Genomic DNA, 23,910 nt, shown 5'->3' on the forward strand with positions numbered 1-23,910 from the left:
CGTCCTTTCCAAAGGAAGCCTGGACCCAGGAGGAAAGCATTTAATCAGATTTAGAAAGGGTCCTGTTGCTACTTACAGTTGTTTTTTCCAGGCAGTGCAGCAGGTGGTGATGTTGGCTTTCGATCAGCGAGGTGGATTTGCTGATGTGCTGCTCATCATCACTAGATCCCTAAACAACCAGAGGAAGAATCAGGCTTGAAATCATAGGGATAAGGAGAACAACCATGTCAGACTGTACAGGGGAGGAGGTGGGGGAAAGGTGACAATTCCAGTGTTGCCAACGCTCATGTTTTTATCATGAGTCTTGGGAGTTGGTGTTTTCCTTAAAGCCCTAGCTCCTGGATGCAGGTCAGCATCTCGGCTTCCATTTTAAACAAAAGGGAAGTATGTAGCCCTTTGTGGCTGTGGAGAAGAGCTTGGAAACATGACCTGAGTGTGGCCCAAAGACCCAGAAAACAGAAGGCAAGGAAAAAGAACCTACCATTTATTATTTTTCAAAAAAAGTCATGATTTTTGAAAGCTCAGAATGGCAATGCTACACAAAGTTTCACCCTAAACCCTATTGCCTCCGAGAAGGGGGTGATTTGCTTGGGAGTGAGGAGTTTGTTATTCTCCTTTTAGATCAAGAATGAACCAGTGGCTGGGGTATAATTCAGGAATCAGGTGGTATGTGGCTTTATGATCCTGTCTCTTGGATTGGGAATGGTACAAAACATACAGTGGTCTTAAGTGAAATAGTGAAGACGGGGAGCAGGAAAAAACAGCCTATAATTGGCTTTGTGGGGTGTTACTGAATAGACTGATAGTAGTAAGGGCCAGGATTCCTGGGTTCTGGTCCCAGCTCTAGTAACATCTCTATATCTGCCTTCAGTCTGCTAACACGGAACTGATGTTCATCTGCTCTCTAGTGGTGTGGTATGATAAGGCTTCTGTGCGGGGGCTGAGTGCCATTATGGTTTCAATGAGAGCTGGTGGTGTCTGGTATTTCACAGGCTCAAGCCCTTTGTTTGAAAAGCAGCTTGGATAAAAGGCACTGGAGATGTGCACATTATTATTATTATTATTATTAATAAATCATCACTATTAATAGAAGTGAAGTAGATTTTACTGGGGAACATGTAGCATTGGCACGAGAGATTTGATCGGAGGGAATTAGCAGCAGCCCCTCGAAAGAAAAAGCCCTGTTTTCTGAGGGGGTTGTGACTTCTATGAATTAGGATTGTATTATTTGTATTGTGGTAGTACCTGGGAATCCCAGGCATGGATCAGGGCCCCATCATGCTAGGCACTGTACAAACACTGCCCCAAAGAGCTCACTCTCTAAGTCAGACAGCAGGGTGGGTTTCTTGAGTTAAAATTCCCTGACAGAGTCTTCTTTAGAGTCAGCTCAGGCAGGCACTCCCAGCTGGGCTGGAATCATGCACAGCTGAGATGCGTTAGGCTCAGAACCTTTAAAAGAGGGTTGGCTGCTAGCAGGCAAGACAAAAAGGATGGGGCTTTAGGAGTAAGGACAGGCAGTGTCAGACAGGTTTAAACATTGGGCTGAATTTTGGGGGCAGGCGAGTGATAAGTATTCAAGCCGCATGAAAGAAAAATGACCTGAGATGATGATTTAGTTGTCGTTGGGGTGTGTGTGCGTGCACTCTTTTGACTTCACAAGAAACCTTTGCAGTAAAGTAGGGACCCCACAGAAAGTATTTTGCTTAATCTTGTTTTCCTAGAAGTTTTGTCCTAGCTGTTGAGAGCCTGGCCTCCCAAACCATGATCCGCTAGCAGCAGGAATGCTACCTGTTCTTAGTCTCCTCTAAGCCCCTAACTGGGTGAGGGTTTCATGCTGCTGTTGAATGGTCTTTCGTGAGAGACACAGATAGCAGGTATAAGACAAACTGAAAGCCTAGCTTTGTAATGATGAGGGCCCTATCTACTACAAATAACAAATCCAAATGGGGAATGTGAAATCCAAAAGAGCTGCAGTACCGTGTATGCATAATAACGCTCAGCACTTTGACAAAGCTTATTGTCTTCAAAGGCCTGTACCAGCTAACCCCAATGCCACCCTTGATAGAGATCAGTATTAATATCTCTGTGGGGAAACTGATGCATAGAAAGGTAAAATGACTTGCCCGAGGGGATAGTGGAAGTCAGCTTCAGAGCTGGGAGTAGAACTCAGATGTTCCTCTTGCCTACGCCTGTCCGCTGACCATTAGACCATGATGTCATTATTATTGCTTCTCTTGCCATAGTGTAAGGACTCTAGAGAGGGATCAGAGCCCCATTGTGCTAGGCACCCTACAAACAACCAACCCCAGAGAGCTCAGAGTCTAATCTTTCATTGTTCTTACAATTCAATCATTCAGCAGAAAGATATTAGATCCATTTAATTATATACAAACATTACTTACTTAAATTCACCATTTACATGCTTTTTTGGGTCAGGTAAGGAAGGAAGATATCTGAAAGCACTCTCAGTTGCTTGCTCAGCGTGGTAAATATCTACTTAAAGAAAATAAATCTGCTCTAAGATCTCTCTGGAGCCCCAGGAAACTGGGCAGAGATTAAACACACATGCTAGAGAGGATTTCCAATAAGCACATTTTTGAGTGCCACAGTCGAGGTTTGTGTATCACAGTATGTAAACCCGTGAATCTGCTCTCTCCGTGACTTATACAAATGCATGTTTCTCAAAGTATTGCATGCATCATTCACTTTTCAATTTGAAAATCGGATATGCTCCAGAAATGGGAAGAAAGGAGCTAAGAAGAAGCTGTTTGGCACGTCTCTCTGCTATTCCAAAAGAAGGATTATATTAGTTCTTCCATTCCATAGTTGCAGTTTTAAGAACTACTTTGCTAAGCATTTTTTCTTTAAACCCACTGACCCTGAAATCCACTCCAATTTCATGGCCTGTTTTCTGTGATCATACTCATTAATCTTTATGTGTATTCAGTGGCTAAAATTTTCAAAGACAATTAGACACATTAAAAGACAATTAAATGTTTGCAAGTGACCCCCTTAAGCTCCTTAGATGTCTCAGCAGTAGATGCCTGGCAGAGAGACTCCTCTGTGACGCTCGAAGCTGAAAGATAAAAGTTGACACATGTGCCTTGCATACCTGTTTCTGGCACATAACAGCAGTATCCAAAAGTTTAAGAAAGAAAATGGGTGGGATGGGATAGAAAGCAGAACATTTCAACGTAGGCATCTACGGCTGACTTCATCTAGGGTTGTTAAAGGATTTAAATCAGTTGTGCTTAACTCAGTTGATGTCCAGCACACCTACGTGGCTCATGTGATACACTGAGCATTTGGCTGCATCTTTGAATGTGCCTGAAGCCACACCCAGGATCGTACCGTGATGTCTAACTTGGCATTTCTGAAAATCAGGCAAACTGACTGATGCTAAACCAGGGCATAATTAGGGGTCACTGACTGCACAATGTATAGACTGAAATGAGGGAATCTCTCCTTGGTAGGAGGCTGTTCCGCTTTGTTGCCTTGAAAACTGTTGTGCTGGGACATTTCTAGAAGGTATTTTCAGGGTTAGGCTAAAAAAACCCCAAATGGTTTAGGTTTTTCTTACTAATAGTAACCCAAGTCAACTAACGCATCAAATAGGTCCTGTGCATAGCCTGCAGAGTTCACTAGCTAAACCTCTCCAGATGGAGAGAAGGAATAGAAACTGAGAAGAACTTTGCATCTGAATATCTCCTGTGGAGGACAGCGTATGTGATAAAGCAAGTGCAGAAGTATAAAGCTAAATCTCACTTAAAATAAGAAAGGAACAGACCATTGCAATCGGTGGCTTTAAGTAACGTTAATCTCTCTGAGAACCAGAGGTGCTTTGTAGCATGAAGATAGAAAGAAACTGACCTGAAGGTTTACTGCATTGATCCAGGACATCTGTGCAGAGAGATTTGCATGCTTTTTCACAGAAATCAGTAAAGGTTGGACGGTCAGGACATTTGGGTTAAAAAGCCATTTGGAACAGCAACACGAGAAAAAGTCATAAATGGACAGTGAAACACATGATTATTTTGTGATGAGGGGGCAGGACCCATTTTTTTCAGCTCCCAGATTATTGACTTGTAGCAATAGCTATATTGGGGGGAAGGATGGTTTTGTGATTAAAGCACTGGTCTGGGTCATCTTCAAGTCTGGTGTCTCTCTACTGTTTATGTCTGGTTCCAAAGCTAATGAAAAGTGGAAACATTTTAAATCGCATGGTGAGACAACATGCTGCAAATAGCCTACAGCAGGGACTGCCACAGACTGTTACAGGTGCCTTTTCCCTGCTTTGCACAGGTCCTGAATGTGTTGCATGCGATAAATTTGCCAGATGCTGTAGAAATTTAAGGATGGAAACTCTATCATTGGCACCCTGAGTAAAGGCAGACATCTGTCACTTCCTGCAGAATACCCAGCACTTTAGAAATCCACAGGAAATCAGCTGACACCTAACACAGACAGTGAAACATTACTCTAACTGCAAGAAGAAAAGAGATTGCCCAGATAGCAACAGGTTCCAACTCGTTGGAATTCTACATATTATGTGAAGAAGAGGCATACAGAACAACAAAATGCTTAACACGAGTAGATCAGAGAGTAGCCAGTAGGAAAGAGATACTGTCCTTGCTTTCAACCATTGAAATCGTACTATATTAGCTTGCCACCCCCCTTCTGCCCATGTCAACTGATTACTTAGGAAAGTAGCATTAATGATGTAAACTCAGGTTAGGCAGGGGCTTGTTCCCACTTATCAGATCCTTGCACATCATGCTGGAGAGCAAATATGAATGGAATTTGAAAGCCAAGGAAACAAGGCTTCATTGGCTCTGGTAGAAGACCTAAATTCCACGGTGGAATACATAGTGTTGGCAACTTCTCTCCTCCCCTTCCCTCTCCCCGAGGGCCGACTTGAAATGTATGGAAACGCAGATCATGGGATGGATATTATCAGAAAAAAATAGCACCGAGGGTTGGATTCCTGCCTTATCTTCCTTGCTCCTGCTTTTCCTCCAGCTCAGTACATTCAGAAACAGACACTGCAAATTTCTGGCACATCTCAGCATGCAAAAAAGAGTGGGGAAACAGAAGATAATAACAGCTGCAGCAACAAATGCATATAGACAGTCTGAGCACACAAATGCCTGGCAGTGGCTGTTCTATCCAGGAGCACATTCCAGTAGAGAATGAGACCTGCGTTGCTCCATGCAAAAGCAATCTGGGTTCATTAGAAGAAAAATCTGTCTGTAATGAAAAGCCCAAGGGAGTGTTTAGAATTTGATCTGGGATCCTACCTCTGCAAGGTTCTGGGAAAATGCCAGCCACCATCCCCAGTTTGCACTTGAAAGACACACACTGAGCTGCTGGTGGCCCTGGGGAAGACTTGCTTCCTGAACGTGGCATCCAGCTTCACAAATCTGAAGAACTCCGTGAGTTGTCTTATCTCTTATGCTTGGCATTTCAGCGAACAAAGTTGGACAGATTTGACTACAGAGGGACTGGCACAGAAGCTAATCGTACTCTTTCCATGCGGGTGATTCTGCCCTTTATCAATATTGTGGCTGCAGAGAGTTCTTGGTTGTAAGAAGGGACAGATCTCAAAACAGTCTTGTTTCAAAACGCAGACCTTCTATCATTTCAACAAGAAGTGAATCATGTCTACCCGACCACTTTTGTTGGTGTAACTTACGTCATGCAGGGGTGTGAAAAAACACCCACCTGAGCGATGTAAATCACACTGACATAAGCACCGGTGCGGACAGTGCTACGTTGGCAGGAGAGCTCTCTCCCGTCAGCATAGGGTGGCTACACAAGCGATCTTACAGCGGCGCAGCTGTACGGTGTTAGTGGCAAGAGGAGATTAAGGCTCATGTATGCTGTGTAGGCTGCAGCCACTACAAGGTACATGCCCATCAATACTTGAACATGTCTAACGTTCCATCTATTAACACTGCATCACTTGCTCCCATAAATGAAAGGATACAAAACCTGCCTATTCAGCGTCTGCATGGCAAACACACAATGCCACAAACCCACGTTTCACTGAAGGGAAAGTCGGTGCCGCCTTTCGGGAATGAATATTCTCTCCACACTGCTCTCCTTTGATCATCCCTCCTCCTCCTCTTCTGCTCTTTACAGTGCCAAGCTCTAAGCTGAAGACACATGGCTTGATTCTCCCCACACATAAGCTGGCATAAATCAGGAGTAACTCCACTGGTGTGAGAGGAGAATCAGACCCATGTTCCTGCATGCCCCAAAGCCCCCTGGATGCTGACCATTCAGTCAGAATGTTATCTGTGGTAGTTATTTCCTTGGATAACCTCTCAGGACTCCAGAAAAAGTATTTTGGGACCCATAAGTCCTAATGCTTCCATTCTGGCTTATCTCAAACTGTTACTACTGAGTATTTACAAAACAATTATATATTGATTACATAGTAGTAAACAAGGAAAATTTCATGCTAGTTGCTAATAAGGACTACATAGTAATTACACTTGGAATTATTGCTAACCCTAAGGCAGTCTTGTCACTAGATATACACACGAAAGCCCCATTAATGTTGACGCAAGTTCTGGGCTTGCTTCAAGAATAGGATATATAACCAAGTGTAGCTAGTATGTAATTAATGTTCATTTGCCCATGAGGGTACATCCATTAGCAGGAACCAAAATATTATCTAACACGGCAACTACAAAAGAGAGATTCCTTTCTTCTGTACATTTTAAAATAATCTGAGACTGGCAAATCACTGGGCAGATTCTGCCACTGTCCCTCACAGTTGTCACAACATCTGCAGTAGCCACAAAGCCAAAAAAAAAAAAAAAAAAAGACCCCTTTCCTAACTCATTTTGGGCAAAAGCCAGAAACGAACCTAGCAGCCAATTATTGCTCTCAGGCTAATATGTTCTGGACTTTTGCATCTGTGTCCCAGCAGCCATTCTGTGAGTTGCCTGGCAGAATGGCTTCGTTGAAAGAGAAGTGATGGGATTCACGTTGGCAAGACAGGCTGGAAAATCAAGTGAGAGCCACACATCTGTGCTGAGCTGCCATGGCATTTTTAAATAGTACAATTAAAAGACCAGCAAAACCCAAGGCATGATTTAAATTTTCAGTGCAACAGTGCATGTTGCCTCCTGATGAAATAACAGAATCTTATTAACTCATCTGAGCTAGTTCTCCGAGTCCTGGGCCAAGTCGTAACCATTCTGTGCCTCCTTCAAAGGTTTCACGGTTTGATTGGCAAACTCTATTTACAGGATGTGCTAAAAAAGAATGCAACCAGCTGAGATGGTTTAATGCTCATTTTCAGAAGGCCTCACTGGCATTAGAGGCTGGGGACCCTTTGCAGAGTATGAGAGAAACTGCCTGCCATTGAACCGAAGGCTCATGAGTGGTGAATTGGATTCCGACATGGACGGTCACTAGGCTGAGGTGGCAAAATTCCCATTCGGCTAGGCTGGGTTTTGACAAACGTGGAAAATGAGAACTTAGCTCTCAGATTTGCTTAGTGCTTCTAGAGCCATTTTCATCCAGAGAGCTCAGTGCCATATACAAAGGGTGGTAAATATCACTGTTGTCCCTATTTTAGAGGAGGGGAAATGAAATGACACCGAGCCAGTGACAGAGCCCAGCTCTTGGGCATCCCAGTCTAGTGTCTGATGCAATGTGCCTCTTTGGAATCAGTTTGAAAAGACATCAGGGCAGCTGAGGGCCAGAGTCTTCAGCCCTTACTCCCCTTGAGTAACATCCTTCCTCTGGAAGTAATCTCACTGAAACCAGTGGGGCTACCCGCAGAATTAAGGGGCTGCATAGCATGTGCCCAGCCTAAAGGGCATGATGATTCCTATGTCCGTGATCCAGCCCCCACTCAACTCAAATGGCAGTTGGATCAGACCCTGATGAGCAACGCAGAGAGAGACATTGTAGGCCAAATCTCGAAGCCCTGGCTCCACTTTTACAGTGGCAAGTGTTCCATCTGACTTGGCAAGAACTGAGTCCAAGTGAAGGGTTTAGACCTGCAAACACTCACTCATGAAGCAGCACCAGGCAGAGTAGTAAGTGTTTGTAGGATTAGGTCCAGAGTATGGATGCGTGAACACAGCATTAGGCAGCTCTCAAGGCTCAATTATGCAATTTCTGTTCCCCGTGTGCACCGAGGACTGATTTATTTGAAATTAAACCCACAAAATGTGTTAATTCCTGCTCAGGTCTTGAGCAGGCTTTAATGTAGCAACCTTCTCTCATTTCCACTGATTCTGCCGAGCAATCTGACGCACTTAAAACTTTCCTTTCTCATGAATAGCTAATACTAGCCTCCAGATACCTTGCTATTAAAAATAAAACCACCGAGCTGCACAGAACAGGAACTGTGATACATTTTCCTCTCCTGCTGGACAGTCTTTGGGTCCTCATTCCTGCAATCCAGTAATTGTGAGCCTGTAATAATTTCGGGGCTAATGCTTCCAGGAATCCCTCCACAGTTCCCTGATCTCATGCTAGTGACTCACCAACTCTGCAAGTGCTGGCTTTTTCTACTCACAAGCTCCTCCTGATGGTAACGTAGCTACAGAAGAACAGCATTGCCAAACTCAAGTGTTCCAAAATCATGAGATAGGCTTAAAAATTATGAGATTTTTGGAAATAATAAATGTTTGGTTCTTTTTATTTGCCTACTAGCTTTTGAGTCTTTAGTGTTCATGTTTCCTAGCTTTTCTTTGCAACCAGGAGGGTTAGAAGCTTATTTTTTTTAAAAGAAACAGATTCTGATGTATTCACTTGACTCCAGGAACTGGGGCTTTAACAAAAACACCGAATTGCAAGATACACAGTAAAATCACAAGTATTGCCAACACTGGAGGAGTGAAATAATGTGTGTGTGTGTATGTGTGTGTGGCAGTTTGAAGGCCATTTCCTGGTGTATTTAGCGTGTCACAATGCGAGAATAAATACCATATGTGGTTTCCCAGAGACAGCAGATCCTTGCTGATACACCCTGACCAAGAGAACCATTAGTGAGAGAGTAAAAGACAGAACCTAGGCTAGACTGTGACTTGGACTGCATACCATGCAGGGCAGTTGGAATCCCATTTATACCCTGTACAGGTGAGCTAGAGTTGGGGAGCAGGAGTAAACAGGTGTGGCTGACTTCCTTAGTGCCCTCTGCCCAAGAGCTGGGGGGTGAGGGGGAGTAGGCTCTGTGTCCCACTAGTCAGCTGTCGTGCCAGCAGCAAATCACTAGCCCCACCACCAGAGTGAGGAGGAAGTATGAAGGAATCGTGCCCCAAAGAGGTATCTCTGAATCACACTGCTTCCCAGGACCAGTCCTGGCACGGTGTGGCTTTCAAGCCACCCGTGGTTCAGGGCTGAGCTGAAAGGTCAAGCACCTCAACTCATGTCAAGGGCAAAAGGTGCTGACAGTAGCTGGCCCCTTGCAGGGTCAAGCCCCTGGGGAACACATTTTTTGTGTGTAGATAATCAAGAATAATGCATTACCAGAAATCTTGTCAATTTTTGGGGGGAGAGGGGGGCAGCTGTGGGTATGAATTGCTTGTGATATATCAGAGCATGCTGGTGAGTGATCAGCAGAATATTTCGTTAAATTATTGAAGCTGGTGGATTGCAATATGAAAACTCACTACAGGGCTGTCTCTTTGAGAAATGGGGTGAGAGTGAGTCCATTTTGTGTGTGTGCTCGAGTTTGTGCATGCACAGGTGTTGGGTTGTGCATCATCCAGTCTATGGATTAGTAAAGTAGAAATTAGCAAGGTATGAGCTCTTTGTGCACAGCATGGCACTTTGTAATAAGGCTTTGCACACTTATGAATATATAGAGATTTGGAAACAAGCAACTCCTTATTAAAGATGACAGAAATGTATGGTAGGGCCAGATCCTCACCTCATATAAATGGGGACTGCTCCAACGGAGCTATGCTAGCTCACACCATTTGAGGATCTGGTCCATTAATGCTCTTTGTCATCATTAGAAAGATGGACTCTTTCCTAGTTCAAGAAAGAGCCCCAGAAAGTCCCTCCCTCCCTCTCCAATTTTGCAGCTGAATTCCAGCTGTCTCTACATATAGCATACACAGTAAATTGTAGTGTAATTATAGCGTAGCACAACTCAACATGTGAAGCTGTCACACTGAATAACAAGCAATTAGGTGTGTCTTTGTGGTGGAGAGGAACAACCGAAACGGGGTTTGATTGGGATGGAGAACTTTTCAGACTCCACCGTGAAAGGGATTATTTTCTCGGCACGTACCGTCAGCTCCAAGGCTGCGTTCAGCAGGCCGTTGCGTTTGCTGTGAAGATAAGCACTGGAACTGCCTGTTTTGGCCACTCGTATCCGTGCCAGCCGGGCTTTCTGTAAAGAGAAGCAAGATGTATTGACATATTTTTACTTTTACACATCAAGCCAACTGTTCCACCTCTACTAAAATAGGGGGAAAGAAAATACAAAGTTTTCATGGAAGCTGAAAAATCAGAGAGACGAAAATACAAGGAATTTATGGCGAGGAGAAGATCAGCAGCCAGCACAGCCTTTTGCACTTCCTACCTGCAACCCAGTTTTAAAACTCAAATGATGGAGATTCAGGAAATCTGAGGACTCAAGACATTACCAGAGCTGACCTCTCACAACCCATCAATGGCCTCCCCTTAAAGAGTAGGGGGCTACCTACTCAAACGTGCTTAGTGATATTTTGGGGTTTCTCCATATTTTGGGCGTCCAACTGGAGATACCCACCTCTTACATGTTTCTTGTCTCCGACATGGGAGGATTGTGTTACCTGTGTGTGTAGATATATAGCTTATCATGTGAAACTCAGATGTGTGGTTTAACAGAGAAAGCGAGAGATTTCAATAGTTGGTACAGATTGTGCACACAACTCATCTATGCCCCGTTTCTCCCACTTGCTTGCATGTGAAATCCCTCTGTGATGCCTTATCTTCTAGCCTGTAAACACTTTGTGGTACAGAGAGTCATTTACTATATGTTTGTGCAGCACCTAGCACAATAAGGCCCTGATATGGTGGAGGACTGTAGGTGTAACTACAATACAAATGGTTAATAATAGGAGACAAGAAGGATATAGTATAGGGCAGATCATTAACTTGCCCCACCTATGAGCTGATTGGCATAGATTAATAATTGGATCTATCTATCTATCTATCTATCTATCTATCTATCTATGGAGACTGTAAAAAACACCTTGTTTGTTCCTTCTCTCCTCCTCCAGCAGCAGTGTGTGTTTGTTAACTTGGATATATGGTAACAGGAGAATAATTTTCTCCAGAAAAATATATGCCCTCCTAGATAGACAGAAATCTCTCTGCCACAACAAATACGCTATTCGGAAAGAAGGGAAAAAATCTATTTATCTAATGTTTGGTTTCTTATAATTAGTTAACCCTGCCTGGCCCGGTCTTATCTACAGACCCCATAACTTCTAGTTAGAGGACTGAACTAAATTATAGAAAAGTGCTATAGACTAATGTAAGCATATAAAGGCTCAGTTAGCTTCTATCATTAAGTGATCAAACGGTTTTTAACTCTTTCTAATTTGTCTGTTCAAATACTGCCTCCTTCTCTGTGAAGTGCTTTGCTTTTTTAAAATTTATTGTTAATTCAGTATTTATTTCCCAAGCTCCATTAAAGGTAGATACATGAAATAATTACCACTGTAAAAAATTATATTAGGTTGTGTTTTAAAATACGGCATAATCTTTTAAATAGTACAGAATGCTAGGTTTTCTTTTCTAATTAGTGGTGGTTAATGGACACAGTGGAGCAAGAGCAAGAGCAAAGCCATGATGGGTCTATAGTGCATAATGATTCCAGAAAGTGTATTACCATATATGCACGAGTGACTTAAGCACTCTGGATTTGAAAGATTTGCTTAACCTAATGCACTTTAATTCGTGCACACAAACAATTTCCCAGGCATGTTCTGGGCACTATTCTGCAACTTCAGTTAGGAGACAGAGGCCAGGAGATTCAAAAGTGATTAGTGATTTTGAGCCCCACCTTGACACACATTGTTTTCAGAGGGTGGGTGTTCAGCACGAGCCCATTTGAGCACCCAAAAATTGAGGTACCCAAAACCAAGAGTCGTCTTTCTAAATCTTGGCCAGATTTCTTTGGCTCCCAACACCCATTTTTAACACTAAGGCTCAGAGTTGCCAGGTGAAATCCTGGCTCCACTGAAATCAATGGTAAAACTGCCATTAACTTAGATGGATGGTGGATTTCACCTCGTGTTCTAAGGCAGGCCCTAGGTACATCCAACACAAGCTGGCAGCAGCTTAGTTCACAATGTGTGAGATCTGACACCATCAGAGCATTTAACAATGACAAAGAGTGTGTGGGTGAGGTTCTGTGGCCTGCAGTGCACAGGAGGTCAGACTAGATGATCATGATGGTCCCTTCTGACCTTAAAGCCTATGATGTCCCCTCTTTCCTCATTTTTTTCTCCTTCCCCACACCCCTTTCCTGTCCTGTTAATAATTTTAATGACTGTAACCATGACAGCTGCACAGCTATAGAAGTCTTTGCAGGAATTGTCTGACTTGGGAAAGAGAGAAGCCAGGAAAACAGAGTGGCTGCTGACCAGCAAACACTGTGCTGAAACACGCTTCTTGATGATGCTACCACAGTTGCCTCAGGGCAAATCTGAATGTGATTTGGGGGTCAGCGTTACTGAGAGCAATGGTTCCACACAACTTGGAAATGCAATCAACCTCTCTTCCTAGACATCTGGCAGGCATGTTCAGGTGGCTATTGCAACTGCTGAGTCCTTGCACTGGGTCACGGGGCCAGTCATGTTCTACTGAGTCATTTCATCTGCATTCCACAAAGTTATTTCACATACAGTAAACCTGCACACCTCTTCGTACATTTTCCTCACCTTTCACAATGGATCTAGTGCATCCCTCCCTTGAACTGCACCAGGAGTAAGTGTGGCCCATTGATCTCTGTCTTTAAATTGATGATGATTACAGAGGATGTATTTCCTCTGTGCTCTTGACAAAATGTCAGTTCCTTTGCTGCAGGAAGTTCAAGAGTCCCCAACAGTTTCTTCTTAGCTACAGCACAAAAGGTTCCACCAGCATCTTCTGTCGCTCTCATTATCAGTTCAGTTATTTGTTATAGTGGATTCAGTCTTAGGCTCCTGTGATGAACATTATTCCCTTTGCCTCCAGGCTAGCAGGAGATCAAATATTAATAGCGGTACTCCACATGGACTGGGGATGGTTCGTCTCTGAGAATCTGTTCGCTCTTCCTCCCTGAAACAGGGCCACAAGCTAACTAAATAATTAAGCCCCATGGCTTTCAGAGTTTGGAACAGATGTTGTTATTTAAAAGATGGGTATAAAACATTGCTGGGAAAGTGGTGATTTAAACCTATTTTTGTAGTCTGAGAGTGAGGGAAGGAAGTGGTGTCCAAGAGTAGATCACGAAGGACAGTCATGGAGGTTGATGTGCTTTTGTGTGCCTATATTTATGTATGTGTATGGGGTGAAATTCACCTCTGTGCAGAGGCAAAAGGCCTATCCATCACTTATATCCCATATAAGCCCTACATTTCTTAGGGGTGAGCAGGATGTGGATGACCGAGCATGATGGAGCGTGACCAAGGGCTTGGCAAAGACCCTGTACTGACCCTGTGCACGGGAGTGAATTTCACCCCGTTGTCACTTGCGGCCAAATTCTGCACTGATGTACTGCAACCCCACTGACATCACTCGGCTGTGTTTTCATTTAGGCAAACTGGGACTGAGCGCTGATTGTGATTCATGGTTCGGGATAGAAACCAGGACGCACTTGGTGCTCTCACATGGAATTAGGTGAAATGGGCCATTGCAGGTTGATCTGGTGGGTTCGGTCAACCCTGAAACTCAAAGCAAAGTCCAAAGGGTGCAAAATTCATGTGGACAAACTCCTAAACTGCTCATGTGAACCATTGCCCATCTTCACACAGCTCTGGGCAGCCCTACAGTCTCCATCATTGGGTGATGTCCAGGTTGCTCCCTCCTGCCCGAAATTTACAATAAAACCCAGCCTTGTTCCTTTTAGTGTCTCACCAGGCACATGAGCATCCAGGAAATGTAAATGCCCTGACTCTGACATCCAGCTGAGCTCGATGTCAGACCCGGAGATGGGGGCAAGTCCGAGAAGCCTCATGGCTGCTCTAATCTATGCAAACTGGCAAGCCATTGCACTGGCTAGTGGTTGTTGGAGCACAATCAGTTCCAGCCAGGCACCCAGAACAGGCCCTCAGGGGCAGCTTTGTCCCCATTGCATGGACATGGTGCATGGACCAGGATTTAAACGTACTCAGCACCAAACAAAATGCACTAAAAGGACCTTCCCCAACCCCACCATGACCCTCCCCATGCTGCCCACTCCACAGGCAGCCCTGAGTTAATGGAAGACCTTGCTGTGTGCCTGGAAGGCCAACAGACTTGAGCTCTGTCAGACCAAGTGGAGAAGTGAATTCCAGGGGCAATGACTTTCCCCTGAGAACACTGTGCACCAGCCCACAGACATACAGGTCTAGGCTCTTGTTCTGAAATGGACCCTTGTATCCACACAGAACCTCAACGACTTCAGGGTCGGGGCCCTAGGGATTAAGGTTTGCATTTAAGTGCAGCTTTTGTCATATCCTATTTTAAAGACTGGTGGGCTTGGCTATGTCATCCCAGACCCACGCTTGCAGGTTGCTCCTTTGGTGAGGGAGGGCTCTAGTAGGCACGGACAAGGGGAGGACCGTGTATTTTGGTTGATCTGCTGCTAATGCCTTTAGGAAGGGTGCATTCCTTCCAAATCTTACCTGCCCTATTGACTCACAAAGGGCAAGGCAGGGCCTGAGATCACTATTTCTGAATATTGTCTTGGCACCGTTAGAGCTGAAAAGAAAAGAAAAAAGCAGCCCCCGGTGCGTGTGTGAGAGTGGAGGTGGTAGGAAGAGTTGCTAGGAAACCACAGGAGCTCAACGTGCATATTACCAAATCTGGAAGATAATTCATTCGAAATAATAACAATCATATGACAGCAATTTGCACATTAAGAGCATTAATTTGGCTATCTTAGCCCGCATTTGTCTCAGTGAGGAGACTGAAAGGCGGGTGTCAGTAAAGGTGTGGATCCTCTCCCTAGCCTTTGCAGTTTCAAGATGCAATGTAGCAGAATCTAGCGGCACAGAATGAACAGGGAGGACACTTGGACTTTCCTAAAACATTGTGTGTGGGCTGCTCAGATGTCATGGTGATGAGGGTGATATATCTAGATAGACAGACAAACCCTACATTATGGCAATACCCTGGCAGTCACCTCCCTACACTGTCCATTGGGGATCAGTAATGGAATCGTAAGAGGACCTGAAGTATAGCCTGTCCCAAGGCAGAGTATCTCGTCATCTATCTCAAAACTCCATCTCTAATCTGTCTAGGCAAGGTGCAAGGAACAGGTGTTATAGGCCAAGAGACACTCGTACTGGATGGCAGGATTAGGAACTACCTATCTGTAGTTGTTGTTGATTTCCATATATTTCTAAGGGAGAGTGATTTTATTGTTGGTTTATCTGATATTAGTCTCTGACATCATTTCTTACTTGCCAGATACCTGTGGCCCTCCAGATTTTCTGTGCCCTTGATTTGGAATATACATTCCTTCTTAGAGAATGGCTTGAGGTACAATACCCTGAGGTCTAAAAGAAATCTCTTTATAGTATTGGCACATCAGTTGTGTCTTTTGTAACCATCCCAAACAAGCAGAGGATGTCAGGTCTTGTGTGTAAGAGTCCTACGTCCACTCCTGCTCCCTCCCTACTGGGCTGGGAGCTGTTATTAGCATTAGCCATCCCATCTAATTTTATCAGCTAAAACCACACTAAGAGCATTCTTGGCAGAAAACACAAATACACTGGATAATTAACAGCTGCCTTACATATTTTTTCCTCTAAATAATGAATGGTTCGAATATCTGTAGCACTCTTGGTGTCTACTCTAGTGAGTACTGCATTGCACTACTTGCACAACAATTTTTTTTTTAAATTCTTGTATCTGAAAGAAAGCCACCATCAAAGATAACCAATTGAAGGCTTTTATGGTTTGGTTTTCTAGTTCCACAGTGCAATGTGAAAGCCATCAGTAAGGGCCAGATTCCCCTCTCCAGTATACACTGAGGATCTATAGTTCTGCTCCACAGCTCTCTAGAGCAGAGTTTAGGCTTGCATCTGCATTCTAGATAGAAATTCTATGCTTGCCCTTTGCATATGGAAAAATGTAACAAACCAGATTAGGGATTTAGAAAGCAGTGGCTCTTGCCACCCTAGCTATAGTGTCAGAGTAAACAGGAGATGGAAAGAAAGTGCTTTCTTGTATTCCTCTTGTATCTTCAACTGTTCGTAAAATGGCCTTAGTCTACAACAACATTCAGGTCCACCATTAACATTGAAACCAAAAAGAAATTTGTCGAAGACTTCTCTTCTACTTCTTAGCTGGAGCCCAGAGTACACATGGAGCTCTGGAAAAATAATGGGCCAGATCCTTAGCTAGTGTAAATCAGCATAGGTCCAATAACTTCAGCTGAGGATCTGACCTATTGTTGTCATGTTCCCTTTGCAACTGGAAAATAGAGCACGGTGCAAAAATAATAAGGAAAGAAGCCAAGAAATTCAAGGAAGCTGCTGCCTTTGCAGTGGAGTGCACACACTGATTATCTGTTCTACTTAGGATGCTGAGAAGCTGACATGACACCTTAAATGAAGCTTGGAAACAAGCTGGACTGCGAAGTTATGAATTGCTAGTGTTACATGCACTGAGAGGAATAATAACTGTTTAAAAAGCAAATGTCCCATGTAATAATAGCCAGTTATTATCCTGCCAGTCCCAGATCCAGCTTGATGCTGCAACAGGCAGGCAGCACTGTTATAATGAAGTGATGGAGAGGACAGTGTATTTCCTACAAATCACATTTCTGTTGTTCTAACTCTTTTCCTTAGGAAAAAATGGAATTTTCCTTTGAACACCTCAAATCTTTACATTAAAACAGCTTTTGAGCCAGGTTTAAATATTCATTCTTTATTGCTTTGGGGGAGCTGTAGTAGAGCTGCATATGGAAATTAAATTGTGTAGAGCTCATTATACTCCTATATAATTTGATAGAGCCACTTAAAGTCAGACCTTTATCTTATTTTTTGGTCTCTTCATTGCTTTCCACAGATGAAAGATTCCCCTCCACTCCTCTGTGATTCTTTTAATCTTCTCTTACCCTGGACTCCATTAAAGCAACAGATCGTCATATCAAATGCAGTGTATTGTTTAATCTTTTCCAACACAGAAGGACATGATTTGCAATCTATTTATAGACCAATACACAGAATATTAACTGGGCCTCAGCTTCTCCACTAAGCATAGAGTGACTGATGAGATAGAAAGATTTGAATGCATTTAACATATGGAACTTAAACATTCTTCTGCAATTGTATGGTGATGTTTCTTGTTTCCTTCAGGGCTACACAAGAATCTTAATAAATCAGGGCTGGATTCTGCCAGGCATATTTACACTGCATAGTACCTGACTCCTTGAATACTGATATCAATGGGACTACTCAAGGAGTAAGCCACTATTCCGCACGAATCGGGTTGTCAGAATCTGTCCCCAAACCAGAGACACTTTTCACTTAATAAATGTCTTCTAAAGAAAACAGCTCCATGCCTTGCTGCATTATTAATAGAGAAGCTGCTGCATTCCTTCTCCCATCAGGACAACTGAAGGTTCTGCATCACACTAACACGCACAGGATGATGAATATGTATTTGTCAGTGATTTCTCTCTGTGTCTTTCTGTATCTTGCCTCTATAACTTCTTTCACACAAATCACAGCCCTACCCACTGATGGGCAGAGTTAAGGTGAGCATGCCACAACTCAGTGATCGGTATAGTCATTGGTTGCAAGTAGACTGAACAGTAGGGGGAGCTTTTCTTGCTGCAGCTATGAGGCACGCTGCTTGCCCAACCCAAGAAGAAGAGGGGGAGCTGTGCTCCCTCTCAGTCCTCTTCAGTGTAACTTTTAGGCCAATCCCCCGCCTCCAGTGCTCTCCCAACATCGGCTGTGTCCAACAGGCATAACCCAGCCACAGAGAGTGATCATCTCTGTAAGGCAAATGGCACCAATCGGCAAGCTTAGTCTTTTATCATTCTTTCCCCCTTGCTGAGACAGGAGAGATGATGAAGCCAAACAAAACAAAAAACAAACAAACCAAAAAAAAAAAAAAAAAAGAAAGAAAGAAAAGAAAAAAGTTTTTTTTTCCTGAGAACTGATTTCCGGAAAATTAGTTTGTACCTCAGCCCCGTAACGATGGCAACAGATTTCAAAAGTATCTGTCTCTAAAGTTATCTGGACATCCAACCCTCTCACTTAAGGAACCAAACCCAAACCCCCAGCTGGCTTTTGTTGTCCACAACGATAACGTGTTTTTTAGAAATGCTGGTAGTTTTATCATTTATTTGGTGACAAACTCTTTTACATCCCCATTCCTCCCAGAATAGCTTCCCAATCAATGATTGTAATGTGATCTATTGACCTCATCCCATGGGAGGCAGGAAAAGGGCTAACTATCCCATGCTTGCATGACAGTTGCCTGCCCCAGTGCAGCCACTGGGCCTGGGCCTGGCTGAAGGAAGCTACGGAATGGCAAAGGGGACTCTCAGAAGAATGTGTGGTGGAGAGGGTCTGACTCAGTCTCCCTTAGGGACCAGAGCTTTCCCCTGTGAGGCCAAACCCTCCCTGGAAGAAACAGACATGTGGAATGACTGACCCTTTGGCTGCACAAAGCTACCCCTTTCTTATTTAATGGAGAATCGCGAGCTGGGAGAAGCACTGGCTGATCCTATTGGGGGTGCACACTTTGTGGGCTTAGCTGGTGTAGTGGGGGCTGTTGTGGGAACACTACATAAAGGAGAGAAAGCGGTACAGGTGTGGGCTGTCAATGGAAAGAGCAGCATGTGCTGGCCGATAAGAATTGTTCCTGTGTCATTAGGTCCGTCAGAGTAGCTGTTGTTCACTGCAAATGGCAGCTCTTGTTTCTGCCTCTCTTCCCAAAGAATCCATGTCTCCTCCCTTCGCCTTCCAAAGGGGAAATCTTTGCAATCCCGGCCCTGTGGTCACACTCAGTAATAGGAGGAAAAGGGTCCTAAAAGATGGAATGTGAGCCCATGGCACATCCCGTGTCCTTATAATAATGGCAATAAAAAACTGGCCACTGCCACCTCCCGTGCTTTCCTGAGCACCCAGGAAGAAACCTGCCTCACATTCTGCATGGGCCTCTAATTTGTCAGCAGAAAGCTCTAGGGTTGTCATGGTTACTTGTTTCTCTACCCCTTGTTTTTGCATTCCAGCATTGTTATGTGTTCTTACTAGAATGGCTCCTAATTGTCCTGACTCAATAGCTAGCGAAGCTTGTGCTTCTTATGTGGACTAAAATGAACTTGCTGCCGTATTATGGAGCTAGAGGACAATATGGAAAATTGCCTCTTTATTGTTATTTTTGTTTAGAGTTAATGCTGAGTTAGGTCTCAGCAGCTACACTTAGATGAACAACAGGTGGCTCGAATTATCATCACGCAACAGTCTGCACAGTAAACAGAAGAGTTTTGCTTTACCACGGGAGAGCAGAAAGCTGGGTAAATATTTCCTAAGGAGCAATTTCTCCAATGAATTTAGCTTCTTCTGTTTGTGGAGTACTCACAAGCAGATGGCAATATCCCCAAATGATGATGATGATGTATTATTTGTATCACTGTGGCACCTAGGTGTACCAGTCATAGCACATAGGAGCCACGCTGCGCTAGGTGCTGTACAAACATAGAACAAAAAGACAGTTCCTGCTGCATCACTAGAGCTCAGTACCAGGCTCCTCAGTACTTTCAGCTGAGCATGTTGGCAGCAGCTCTTCTTGACCAGGCTTAGGCAGTTTCAGATTTGGTTTGTTTAGACACCAGAGATGGAGAAGAAACATTAACTATTACAAATCCTGTCAACGGTGTTACGTAATTAGCCATCTGGGCGGTGCTTTCCAAGCACAGCACCGCATCCCTGCAGGGAGCAGAGAGGAGACCCTTTCACATGGGTGACCAAGGAACCACCAAAGGATGGGGGAGATTTGTATGGGTGCTCGCGTGTTACAGCCTACAACCCAGTAATGAGTGATAGTAGAGAAAGGGGGCATTTGTCAGGGGCTGCAACAGACGTGCAGTGCCCCATGGTCCAGGATGAGCAAAGAAATGATTTTAAAGCGGGTCAGTGTTCAAGTATGTGCACATGGGCGGAAGACTCAGCCTTTCAGCTCTGGTTCACCTGTTTGAATCCTCCCCGCAGAGGATGGGTTAGGGACGTCTAGTTGTCTTATTTCAGAGTAGCAGCCGTGTTAGTTGTCTTATGCAATTTGGGGAACACAAGCAGGAGTCTGAACTAGAGATGGCTGGAAAAGGTTACATAGTTTAAAAAAAATCAAAGGAAATGAATCATTTGACTTTTTTTTTTTTTTGATAAGCAGAAAAATGCTTTACTTTTTAAAACCCTCCAATAACTTTCAGTGTTCCCCCTCCCTTACTCTCCCTTTCCTCCACTGAGGAGGTGGGAGGTAAAAAGCGAGGGAAACATTTAAAAAAATCAAAATGCTGATTATTTTTTGTTTGTGTTTTTTTGACAAAAAAACCTGAACATTTCCGAGAAAAACTTTCATTTCCTCTGGAAAGCAGTTTTTTTTTTGTTGTTGAAAAGATATCAACCAGCTCTAGTTTTTACCTTATTTCTTCCCCTTCTGCAATCTAACTTTTTCCTTTAATTGGTCCTTAAATCACAGTTCCCTGTCCTCTTCCCTGATGGATCTGAGCAGAGCTCTGATAATGCCTCCCTTGCTTAGCCAGACTGTTTCAATGTTAGCTTCTCCTAGTCTTCTCCCTTCCACGCTCCAGAGGATGACCCCCTTCCCAGGGCATCCTGCCCCGAGTCAGCCAAAAGAACGAGACAGCCACGTTGAAAATTTCAAACCCGGCTGGCAGCAAATCACATATGCTAATGCTATCTCTATTGACAGATGTGTCAGACATCTTTCTCAGGGGTAAGATGATGCCATAAATCTAGTGTTAAATATTCTCTTCATCATCATCACTCTTCATCTTCCGTCACATTTTCCGTGCCTACAGGGAGGAGGGCTGTAACACAGGGAACAAGCTGTGTCTAACGTGCTTCTCAAGAAGAAAATAACAAAAACGAAACAGTCAGAAGGACATTTATTTCTGACTTTTCCTGGTGCTGCCTTGAGTCCCTTTTAAACATTGCCACGGCTACTTCTTTCGTCCTTTCCACAGATTTACAGCTGCCAGTGGAAAAACATTCTCAGATGTAGCTCTTGCTGCCTAGAATAATCTGCCCTGTATCTCTGTTCACCTCATTGACTCCTATCTAAAAAGATATTATTTCTTCCTTTTCCCTTTATTCCCCTTTCTCTGTGTTATTGGTCATATGATTGAATGCTTTAATTCATCTGCCAGACAATGTGCCCATTCCACTGCTTTTCCTAATTTATACCATTTACTCTTTAGTTGCATGTAATGTTAGGTCCTGTAAAGCACTTTGGGATATAGTTTTATGTGAGAGCTGCTCTAGAAAATGAATTCCTGTCGCATAGTACTTCCCCTTATCTACATTTGGGTGTTTGGTCCTTTGCTGGATGCTCATAATGGAACCAGAAGGCGTTCAAAGCTTCTACCACACATTTCCTGAGCTTCTAGGGTCAAAATGCTGTAAGCAAAGGCCACTGGCTAATAAATGAAACATACTGAGCACACTAAACTAGAATACTCAAAAGCATATTTACCGAAGGCCTGGAATCTGGTGAAGGTTTGTGGAAGCTCTGTGGCTGCTGAAGTGATATACTCAGGTGGAAGTGGACAATTTCAGATTAGCTCATGTGAAATGCCGCACTAAAACCATGCTAATCACTTTGAGATTATCAGCTGTTCTAATACCTTTGCTTGCGTAGCAAATCTAACCATTCTATCGTAAAGACCCTTTAACACGGTTGTCCACAGAATACTTTGGCATCTGAGTATTTACACTTCTCCCTCATTGTGTGTGTGTGTGTGTGTGTGTGTGTGTGTGTGTGTGTGTGTGTAGAAAACCGCTCATCCCTTCAGTCAAATTCCCCCCCGTTGTGTTGGAAAAGCTCCAAAAAACCTCTCGGGATGCAGCCTGAGCACCTGCCGCCTGTGGTTTCAAGCCAAGATTCGGCGCATCCAGACTTGGGAGAACTCATTTTGCCAAACTTAGAACCTCAGGGGCAGCTCTAGAGATTTGACTGTGTTCGGCAAGCCAGCAAAAGTCTGCCAACGGCAGTGACATGCCCCCACTCAAAGGGGTTTCTGCGTGTTTTACTGTCCACCGCAATCCCCCAGCTGCACCAACGCTATCCAGAATTACTTCCAAAGCATGCCTCTTTAGCACCGGGCAGAGCTTCAGGAGGGACAGCCATTGAGACATGCCTGGCTCAGATTCCTGCCCACCTCAATCATTTTGGCTGCTCGAATGTACTGCTGCCTGCCATTGCCGGCGCCTGTGCTTTTAGGAGGGTTTGCCCACCGTACTACCGCCCAATGGCAACACAGGCTGCATGACTAATGCTGCAAATCACACACATGCTACAGGATTTTAACCTTTCCCCCCCTACACACACTGTAATAGCACTGAAGAGTGAGACCCCTGCTTTCTTCCACGTTGGAGTGGGACCAAAAGGAGGTTTCTTGCGAAGAGTGGGGCATACCCTCTGCAGTGAGAAGTCTGCAAAGCGGAGAGGCAAGTCATGGTATATATTTTTTATGGGCTAATACACCTGCCAACCAGAAAAGGCACTTCTAGGGCCCACGTAAACTGGTTGGGCTGTGCAAAGGTGTGTAACATGAGCGCAGTGCCTAGACAGCCCTGTTTGCCAGCAGTCCAGAGGAAGGCATGTGCAGTGGGGCCTGAAGTGGATTTGTTAGAATAGAGTTGAGTCTCCTTTGTTTAAAAAGTGGAAACACTAACCAGGTTTCACATTCACCTTGCAAAACTGGCTGCAAGCCAATTAGCCAAGGGCCCCAAACACCACATGCTTAGTAACTGGCCAGGCCATGCCCTTTGAAAAGGAACAACAAATAAACCAACAAATGGCAAACATCCTTTAGATTCTTTGTGGCTGGCTGCACTGAACTTAAAAAAGAAGAAGAAGAAGAGACCCTGAGTGAAAACCACATGACTCCTAGCGTTGCAGACAGGAGGGCATTGACATTGTGTGACCAGGAAACTGCCGAGCTTGGCATGCCTCTTTGCTATTGAAAGCAAGACACATGGTCTTCTGTTCAGAAGCAATACAAGAGCCCTAAGAAGATGGGGCTGAATGCGCTTAGCCTACAGAAGGGTTCACCGAGAGCAGATATGGCAAGTGTCTCTAAATACTTAGATAGAAAGCTTAGGGCTAGTCAGTAATAAATGGGAAGGGGAAATGAGAAGAAATGGCCCTACATTTACAAATTGAGGGTTCCATCGCACAGCCCTATTGCCTAGCCCTATTCCCTAGCATTGCCCTATTGGGATATAAAGGCTGCAGGACCTATCACTGAGATCCCACAATCGATGACAGCTTGCAGAATTCCCAAACCCGGGTCTGGTGTGGAGCAGTGCGGTCTGCAATGGGATTTGCAGGTGCCCAGCACCTCTCAGTATCAGGCCCCAAGTTCATACCCAGATAATTCTACAGAGCCCAGAGTTCCTGCGACAGTTTATTGCCAACACTTCATTCTCCCTGGGATATGATGCTGGAGCCAAGGGGCTTGGTACTGCCATAATTAGTTGGACTGTAATTGCA

General features: G+C 44.2%; 1 protein-coding gene across 2 annotated transcripts in view; it reads right to left on the minus strand.

Annotated features, from left to right (window-relative positions):
• KCND3 (potassium voltage-gated channel subfamily D member 3) overlaps window positions 1-23,910 on the minus strand; it is a 236,663-nt gene that overhangs the window by 10,370 nt on the left and 202,383 nt on the right. For both annotated transcript variants that reach the window (XM_024209723.2, XM_024209722.2), the window contains exons 3-4: window positions 10,265-10,366; window positions 77-169 (exon numbers count right to left, since the gene is read on the minus strand). In XM_024209723.2, coding sequence (XP_024065491.1) covers window positions 77-169; window positions 10,265-10,366 — 195 coding nt within the window. The remainder of the gene's footprint in view (window positions 1-76; window positions 170-10,264; window positions 10,367-23,910) is intronic.

The sequence above is a fragment of the Terrapene carolina genome, unplaced genomic scaffold (genome assembly GCF_002925995.2).
Source record: "Terrapene carolina triunguis isolate 2854851 unplaced genomic scaffold, T_m_triunguis-2.0 Scaffold926, whole genome shotgun sequence".
In the NCBI taxonomy this organism is placed as follows: domain Eukaryota; kingdom Metazoa; phylum Chordata; order Testudines; family Emydidae; genus Terrapene; species Terrapene triunguis.